Source organism: Hibiscus syriacus, unplaced genomic scaffold, assembly GCF_006381635.1.
Source record: "Hibiscus syriacus cultivar Baekdansim isolate YM2019G1 unplaced genomic scaffold, ASM638163v2 tig00110332_pilon, whole genome shotgun sequence".
In the NCBI taxonomy this organism is placed as follows: domain Eukaryota; kingdom Viridiplantae; phylum Streptophyta; class Magnoliopsida; order Malvales; family Malvaceae; genus Hibiscus; species Hibiscus syriacus.
The window spans coordinates 6,710,995-6,720,803 of NW_024062688.1; the positions used below are offsets into that span (position 1 = coordinate 6,710,995).

At 30.8% G+C, this 9,809-nt stretch overlaps 1 protein-coding gene across 1 annotated transcript; it reads right to left on the bottom strand.

The window, feature by feature from the left end:
• Nucleotides 1-919: 919 nt before the first annotated feature.
• Nucleotides 920-2,595, bottom strand: LOC120119923 (NAC domain-containing protein 35-like). The gene is made up of 3 exons (XM_039139714.1): nt 2,238-2,595; nt 1,843-2,111; nt 920-1,697 (listed from the first exon to the last, which is right to left on the bottom strand). Exons 1-3 carry the CDS (start codon nt 2,479-2,481, stop codon nt 996-998), a joined length of 1,215 nt encoding a protein of 404 aa, XP_038995645.1. The 5' UTR covers nt 2,482-2,595; the 3' UTR covers nt 920-995.
• Nucleotides 2,596-9,809: the final 7,214 nt, after the last annotated feature.

Consider the following 9,809-nt stretch of genomic DNA (forward strand, 5'->3'; position numbering starts at 1 on the left):
TCTGCATCTTATTTTACCAAATCAACCGATGATTAAATTAAACAGTTTTTTTTAATTTTGAAAGGTCAATATGAATTTATGTACATAGATGGGCTAGCAATGAAGTATTAAGTGATAGGGTGATAGGAGGAAACGGATGCCCGCATCCCATGGACCTCTCTAGTTTTAGCCCTAAAACTGAAACGCCAAAAGGCCACCGCGCAGCGATAGAAGCACGACCACAACCACAAAGTGTGCACATGCGGTTTTTCCTGACTTTTCATTTGCAGCAATAAAAGATTAACGGTCTACATTATAATACAGCTATGCCCTATAACCTCACATACTGCAAAAAACTACACCAGATCACTCGTCTCTATATATTCAATTACCTGTTTTTTAGCTTGCAATGTAAATGGTAAAGATAACAACCCAAGACCGGAAAAAGCATCATCAATGAGATGATCTTTGATGTTTTATTGCTAATGTTATCTTGTCATCTCTGTTGATCAGGCATCAGGGACTTAAATAGTGGTCCTTTATAATAGTAGCTGTTATATAGCAGTAAAGTTATCGTCCACAATTGTTATTTCACAATCGCGATACCTGCAATAGCATCTGCTATTGCTACAATCACGATAAACGTCTCTGAAAATATGATCACAATCGCAATTTAAATCTCTATTGTTGATGTCTTCCTATTGTTTTCAAGATTAAAGAGATCTAGTTTTGACCATAAGAATACATTAACATGATTCATTGTCTTGTTCTAAATTATGGGTACATAATTTTATCTTCGAGATGTATGACCACCAAGTGATAGCAATATATGCTCCTTCCTTAAGTTGGAGTCGCACTATCCTAAAAAAATATCCAAGAAACCCTAATTGAGAACCAAGTACTTAGTACAGTTGTATTTGATCAAATTCTAGCCAGTGAGATGGTGGAAATACAAGCAGATAAATTAAGGAGTAGAGACACAAATGATATCAGTAGAGACATACAATACATATCTATTACTTGAAAGGATTATTGTACTCCTTATTTGGTTCTGGGATTGGACTCCACTCCCACAACCGATCCGAGAAGGTCGTTGGTGGAAGTGAGCCGGGTAGCATGCTGAGTGAAAGATGTTGTGCCTGAGTCTGAGCCTGTGATTGTAGAGGCAATATCGGAAACTCGGATTGTTGTTGTTGTTGCTGCTGTTGATGATGATGTTGATAAGTATTGTAGTATTGCAGCTGATTCATTTGGTAGCTTACTAGCCTTTGAATATCGTCGACGACATTCGATGAAACTGAAGATGAACCCATTGTTGGATAAAGAGTCGTGGAGTTGGGAAGTAATGAAGTGAAGCCTTGTTTAGACTGATGAGTTAAGGGCAGCCCATCCTCTTCCATTATTCCAGATGGTAACCCAAGTGTTGTTGTTCTTATGGGAGCCATTGGACGGTACACAGTCTGCTTGGAAAGTCCGAGAGTTGGTGCAGCATAAGAAGTACTACTGCTCCCATCGGTCTCGATTATCTTTCCGATCTCTATTTGTTGTGATTGTCCTCCTAGAAACCCTTGAAGCCTTTCCATGGCTTGTTGAGCTGCATCTTGGACCTGGGGATGTTTCTTTTCTGTGTGCTGTCCTCTCGTTTGAAGATACCGTGGGAGTGACGGATGATCTTCAACGCCGGCTCTCTTGTAGACGCGACAAAGCGATATTTCAGCCTGAAACTTGAGGATTTAGACCGGAACTGAAACTTTGGGACTCTAATTGAAGTTGTTTTCACATTGATAAGTTTTAGGAGAAGTTGAAGAAGGTGAGGAAAAATTAGGGTTTCGTGGAAACCAAAGGTGAAGAAAGATGGGGTACCTTCTGGTAGCGGTCTGTTTCGTGGTGAGGCAATCGATACTCGTTCATAATCCAACTGCTTCGGATGCCTTTGGGAGCTTTCCCGGAGTAGAAGACTAGGGTTTTCTTTAGGCCAATGGATCGACAATTCTCTCCTCGAATCATCCGGTCGGCTCCGGTTGCCTTCCAGTAGCCCGAAGTCGTAACACGATTTGGTCTATCACCGTTTCGATACTTCCGGTCTCTAGGCACGTAGAAGAACCATTCCTTCTCCCCAATTGCTGCCATGGCTGACGCCCAAAAAACCAAGAATCATGTGATTGATTGTTGTAACTGGATCGATATAAATGTATGTATATGAAGCATGATAGTAATTACTAAAGAGAATATATACACACACGTATATCTATATATACCAGGAAGCTCCCAAGGGTCATAGCGATATAGATCAAGAAAAGTAATGAGTTCGACATTGAAGCGCTTGCCCTCTACCTTACGGCGAAGGTAGAATTCCACAAGTTCTTCCTCGGTCGGATGGAATCGAAAACCAGGCATCACCATGTCTTGTTCGTGCTCATCTTTGCCACCGCTGCCGCTACTGCTGTTGTCACCGTCGTCGTCGAGGTCAACGTTATCGCTGCTCATGCTTGCTATTGCCATAAACTAATTATCCAACTACATACACATGATAAACTCCTCTCCTTGGTGGAATTAGCGCTCTTTATACCCTGAGAGCTTTGTACGAACAATGATCCACCGGATACTGCAAGTGGTAGGCAAAGATAAGATGTAAGGAAAGGGTTAATGATTTGTCCTACTAAGCGACTTGTAATTTGGAAAGCAAAAAAAGGGGGTAATTTTTTTAGAGAGAATAAGGAAAGATCTACAAAGGATTGTGGCCCTACAATGGAAGAGGTATTCTTAAGGGTGTTTAAGATGAGAAAATGACATGGCTCTATAGAGGACAGGGTGGCCACAGCCATTTGCGGTGCCCTTGGACATTTCTTTCTTTCTACCGTGTAATTAATTTCTCTTTTTATCTTTAACTCCCTTGCTTATAAAATAAAAAGGCAAACTACACGTTTAGTGTCTCAACTACTACTTTTGTTTCCTTTTTGTATCCAAACTTTATTTTGTTTCAAAATCATACCTATTATTTAGTGTAAGTTTCATTCTGGTACCTCATCGGTAAAAACTTAACAGTGATATTGATATGTCACCATAAGGTAATGTCACGTCATCATTGAAAAAATAAAGTATCACGTCAACATTTCTGTTAATTTTTAACGGTCTGATACCAAATTAAAACTTACAACTAAACATTATGTATGATTTCTATATGCTTAGCCCATATACCAAAAAAGAAAGAACTAAAGAGTTTATATACTTCCTTCTTTACTTGTAGGCTTTTTTCTTGTTTTTGAAGATTAGGGGATTCAAAATTTCTTTAGAATATCTTTTCCTTGGACATATATGCTTAATTTATTTCTAAGCTTTTTTCATACATTTTGAAAACCATATTTTAGTACTCAATATTTTCTTTAGAAAAAGTATTATTTTTTCTTTTTTAATGTCATTTTAACTTTTAAGAAAAATTTGCAAGTAGAAATATTAAAATTATTTTTTTATTTTATTAGTAAATATTGGATCGATGGATATGATATTATTTTAGTTTAACAAAAATATTAAATCCGAGACTTTAAGAATGTAACAAAACTAATAAAAGTGAGGTTGACGCAGTTTTTAAAAATTGGTTTTTAAAAGTGCTGATGAGAGTTTAATATTACGTATTTTTATTATTATTTACCTCTCATTTATCACTTTGATATTATTAATTTATTTTTATTTTGAATTTATTTTGGACAGTAATTTCATTGGAGTAATTAGCCTAAAAATTAGTAGATTTTGACAATCCATTCAGCATATTATAGAAGACAAATATAACTTCCTTGAATATTTAATTTGGAATTCACCTGGGACAAAGTTATCCAGAAGATGAAGAATAATTCAACTAGAAGACTTAAATATTTATCTTTTGTGATAAATCTTTTTAATTTAGGATTTTTTTAGTTTGATTATTCTATTATTATTTTATTCAAGAATTAGTTATTTTATGAGAACTCTTATTAGGATTTTTAGTTTGATTATTTTAGGAATGAGTTATTTTATTTGCTTAGAACTCTCGGGTTATAAATACCCCTTAGGTTCAACAGTTGAAACTCATATTGTAATTTATTTTCCTTGGTTATTTATTGAAGTTCTATTTTTCTTTCATCTTCATCTTCATCTTTCTTTATTTATTTTCTTTCATTATTTTCTTTTCAAAATGTTATGATCCAATCCATGCTTGACTAAACTTTTACTTAGCCAAAGATTTTTGCGAAACTCAATTCCATTCGTGAGAATTGAATATTGATCTTCCTACCTTCACATTGTATTCTTGATTCTCTGGAAATTGGGAGTGACAATTGGTCATTCTCATAAAATTTATTACTCTTCAACTCAAAAGGTACACATTGATTTGAAAATTGTTTTGCTTGAAGTTTGGAAGTCGGATCGGTTGGTCGTAATTCGGTTTCCAGTGAACAAACTTAGCGGTGGTCCGTTAAGGGGAATCAAGATCGAGTTCGATTCTTACTGAGACGCTATAACTCAAGTCGGGGTTTTCCATAATTGTAAGTTATTTTTGATCTAATGGCGATAGATGTGGCTAGACCAACAAAGATTGGATTTCGGAGATAGACTTGGAAATTTCGATTAACCAGAGAGAAGAGTTAGTTGTAGGGGTTGGGCCTTGTTGATTGTAACCGACATACATCACGAAGGAAAAATTTTATTTCGATGATCGATCAAAATTGAGGCTAAGCAAAACCCAAGGCTATATCATCTTTATTGAATTCTTCTACTTTATTTATTTTCTCATTATTAATTTATTCAATATTGATTTATTTATTTTGTTCATTTACTTTCATTAATTTTAAATCCCTTTTTATTTTCTTGTAGTTGATTAAATTCGAGGAACAACATTATCAAACTTCCTTAGTCCCTGTGGATCAACTCTACTTCTCTATATTATTTATTTATTTATTTATTTGAGAATTATAAATTATTTTTATTTGGAAAATTCGACGCTTTTCAAGTGTCATAATAACAAACTTTTGAAAGTGTTGCATAAATGTGCAATTTAAAATTTAACTGTTTGAGGTTGTTGTTAAAAATGGAATTTGAAAAGATAAAAAGTTCATTATAGACATTATGTTGTAAAATAAAAATATAGCATTTAAATTATATTTACACTTATTAATACTATGATATATGAAATATATCAACTTAAACTATAAAAATATATTTTAAGATAACCCATTAATAATATTTTATATATGAAATATTTTATTAAGAAAAATATATTATCAATACTTTTTAACACGTGGACATAAAATTATTATGAAACAATAATTTAAATAATTGTTTTGAAAAAAAATTAAAAAAATATTAGTAATTAAAATGAATTATTAAATAATAAATTATTTTTAGATTGTTAGTATTAAATTATGTTTAATAAAATGTAAACACATAAGTGAGTGGAGTACATGTATTAGTAAGAGTAAAATTATAATTTATTCCCAAATGTAGATTTTAAATTGAAAAAACTATAAATCATAGCTTTTGCGATTGGTTGAAAATCACCATTTTTATCGTATTTTTTTTATTTTTTAACTATTTAATATTGATTTTATAATAAAAACAAACTTTTTATCTAAAATTACTTCAGAAAACCACGCAAAACGGGAATTAAATAATTGATGCGATAGTTTTGTTACTCTTGTGGTCGTACAAAGTTAACGAAATTAATCTCTACTTATACTGTTAGACGAATAAGCATACTCTTAAATGATTATTTCTAAATTATACTTTTATTTTTTGAGAAAATAAGCATGGAATATTTTTTTGTGTGAACCAAATAATTACAATGGTTAAAGGGACTGTTGTTATTTTTAGAAGTCTCAGGTTCGAGCACCAATAAAAGTAATATTTTTTTAATAGAAACTCGCTAGTTTTATTAAAAATATAAAATATTCAAAACTACAATGAAGATTTACAAGAATAACCATAGACCTAAAATATAATTATGACATTTTTCTATTATCATTAAGACAAAAACTAACCACTTAGATTACATAAAGATCAAAGAAGTAAAATGTTAAAAAACCTAACAAAAAAACTCGAATAAAATAAAGATACGAACAAATCTGACCGAGTCGATAAACGAACCACAAAAAGGATGAAACTACTGAAAGACCACTAATAAATCGCAAATCAGAGTCAAGCGACTTGAAAAAACTATTCACGAACGCAAAACGCGTATCCAAATCAATCCGAGGGTCCAAAGTAAGGAAGATCATTATTAAATGGTTGATAATTTTTAGAATATATACTACCAATTGTAATCACCCTAAATTAATAAATGGATTTTGAATTTTTTTTTATTAAAAATTAGCTTGAAATACTACTTTCCACAAATATTCTGTCAAAATTAAAGAAAAACATTATAAAATATTAAAATTTAGAAGTGTTTCCAAATCATTTGCATATTTAAAAAAAATCCTCTTATACGTTTTTAATTATTCTCAATTTTAATATATTAACAGAAACTGTGAACAATGTTTTCAATTATCTATGTTTTTTTTTTTCACTTCGTTTAGTTTGAGAGAAACTAAATTGTTTCTAACCCTATAATGTCTAGTGGTTTTAAGTAATTATAAAAAGATGCACAATGAACGAATTAATTAGAAGCTGCCGGTGATTGTGGGCTGCGCGCCATGTTAGGCTGATTGCGACGACCGCAGTTTCCCTTTTATAATTACATTTATTAATTTATATGATTACTATTAGGGTAACTTACATTAGCGGTCACTGACCTTTTAAGATGCTTTTACTTTGGCTATCGAAATTAAAAAAATAACTTTTATTTAGATCATTAAACCGTTAAACGATTAACGGCAATTGGCGTGACATGCTCACGTGCCACCAAAAACTGAATCAATATAATCACATGTCATACTTCTATAATAAATTAATACATCCAATAAGTTGACGACACATGTCGCCATCTTATTAATGGAAAGATTAAGAGAAAATAATGAAAAGGGCCTAAACTAAGGTTTCTATCATTCAATCGCATGAAAAGAGATTTTGTTATGCTTTGACAAAAATATTGTATTTAGAATATACTGTGAAAAAAGAGAATAAGAAAAATTATACAAGGTCTCACTGTAAATTAAACCAGTAACTTTAGGAGTGTAGAGGCTGACCACTTGGCTAAATGAGGATTTTGTTATGTTTTAATTTAAAGTAGTGTTTAAGTTAAATTTACTATAAAACATAGATCGTAAAGAATATCAACACATTAAATTCTTTACATCCTAAAATTATAGTGTACATTACAAACTCATTACATTATTATTAAAGTTCATCTCTCAAACATATATATATTTCATGCTGTGTGTACATATATTTAAATATATATATTTCATATTTATAACGTGAGATAAAATATTTTTATATTAAAAAGTATTTTGTAAAATTTTATTTAAATGAAGTAGAGTTGTAAAGGATTTATATACAAATCTGTTAATCTTGGGGTTAATCTTTAGATAATGGTATTCAATTATTTTATTTAATTTGTATATAAAAGTATAAAAATGGTAAACCAGATTATAATAATATTTGTTATCTCGTAAATTAAAGTATTTTATTTTATTTTTGACTGAATCTATACTAATTAATCTGTGAAGCAATTCAATCAATAATTTTAATATCACATTCTAAAAATCATTTAATAACAATAGAGATTTTTAAGACCCATTCATTATAGTTTCTTTACTAAATTTAGGGTAAACTACATAGATGATCATTTTTTGTTTCAGTTTTATAAACGTAGATTTAAAAAACCATAATATGTAGTCACTTTCATCTTATTTTAATTAAGAGTGGTCACTTAACCGTTGACTTCCGTTAGTTTGATGATATGTCACATTAGTAAAAGGTTTAATTTTTACTTTAACCCATGAAGTAGATAAACTACTAATTAGAGATCATTTTATAAATTCAAAATAATTTAAGGACAAAATTCTAATTTACCCTTTTATATGTTTTAAGTTTCTTTATCCAACGGCTAAAAGATTGCAATCTATAAAAAATAAGAGGTGTTTGGATTTCTCCGTCTTCGATTAATAATGGTTTGTTCTTCGTTCAATAACAATGGCGTTTAGAGTAGTGACCACAGATGAACGATGGTCGGCTGTGTGAGTTTAGGTCTTCAAAGGTCATGACTGTAAAGAAGAGGGAGGTGTGCGTTGCAAGAAGATGAAGTTGGGGAAAAACATATAAAAAGGTAAATTAGATCTTTGTCCCTTTTACTAACGTGTTACGTCATCAAATTAACGGAAGTCAATATTTCAGTGGCCACATTTTAATTAAAACAAGACGAAAGTGACTACAAATTATGTTTTTTTAATCGAGTGACCATACATTTCTAAAACTAAAACAAAAATGATCATCTTTGTAGTTTACCCTTAAATTTATTATAGTCTTCTATATACTGTGAAGACTTCCGTTAGTTTGATGATATGTCACATTAGTAAAAGGTTTATTTTTTTACTTTAACCCATGAACTAGATAAACTACTAATTAGAGATCATTTTATAAATTCAAAATAATTTAAGGACAAAATTCTAATTTACCCTTTTATATGTTTTAAGTTTCTTTATCCAACGGCTAAAAGATTGCAATCTATAAAAAAAATAAGAGGTATTTGGATTTCTTCGTCTTCGATTAATAATGGTTTGTTCTTCGTTCAATAACAATGGCGTTTAGAGTAGTGACCACAGATGAACAATGGTCGGTTGTGTGAGTTTAGGTCTTCAAAGGTCATGACTGTAAAGAAGAGGGAGGTGTCTGTTGCAAGAAGATGAAGTTGGGGAAAAAACATATAAAAAGGTAAATTAGATCTTTGTCCCTTTTACTAACGTGTTACGTCATCAAATTAATAGAAGTCAATGTTTCAGTGGCCACATTTTAATTAAAACAAGACGAAAGTGACTACAAATTATGTTTTTTTAATCGAGTGACCATACATTTCTAAAACTAAAACAAAAATGACCATCTTTGTAGTTTACCCTTAAATTTATTATAGTCTTCTATATACTGTGAAGACTTCCATTAGTTTGATGATATGTCACATTAGTAAAAGGTTTAATTTTTTACTTTAACCCATGAACTAGATAAACTACTAATTAGAGATCATTTTATAAATTCAAAATAATTTAAGGACAAAATTCTAATTTACCCTTTTATATGTTTTAAGTTTCTTTATCCAACGACTAAAAGATTGCAATCTATAAAAAAAATAAGAGGTGTTTGGATTTCTTCGTCTTCGATTAATAATGGTTTGTTCTTCGTTCAATAACAATGGCGTTTAGAGTAGTGACCACAGATGAACGGTGGTCGGTTGTGTGAGTTTAGGTCTTCAAAGGTCATGACTGTAGAGAAGAGGGAGGTGTCTGTTGCAAGAAGATAAAGTTGGGGAAAAAAACATATAAAAAGGTAAATTAGATCTTTGTCCCTTTTACAAACGTGTTACGTCATCAAATTAACGGAAGTCAATATTTCAGTGGCCACATTTTAATTAAAACAAGACGAAAGTGACTACAAATTATGTTTTTTTAATCGAGTGACCATATATTTCTAAAACTAAAACAAAAATGACCATCTTTGTAGTTTACCCTTAAATTTATTATAGTCTTCTATTTACTGTGAAATTTATTATAGTTTTTTAAAGTTAAAGACCTTCAAAACTATAAATAAAAGTGTAAACTAGAATTAATTGTTTTTACAACGCTAGAATTTTAAAATAGTCCGATAGAGAGCTAAGCGGTACAAAATTTCCGAAAATAACTAATCATTTAATTCACCAGTTAAATAATTTT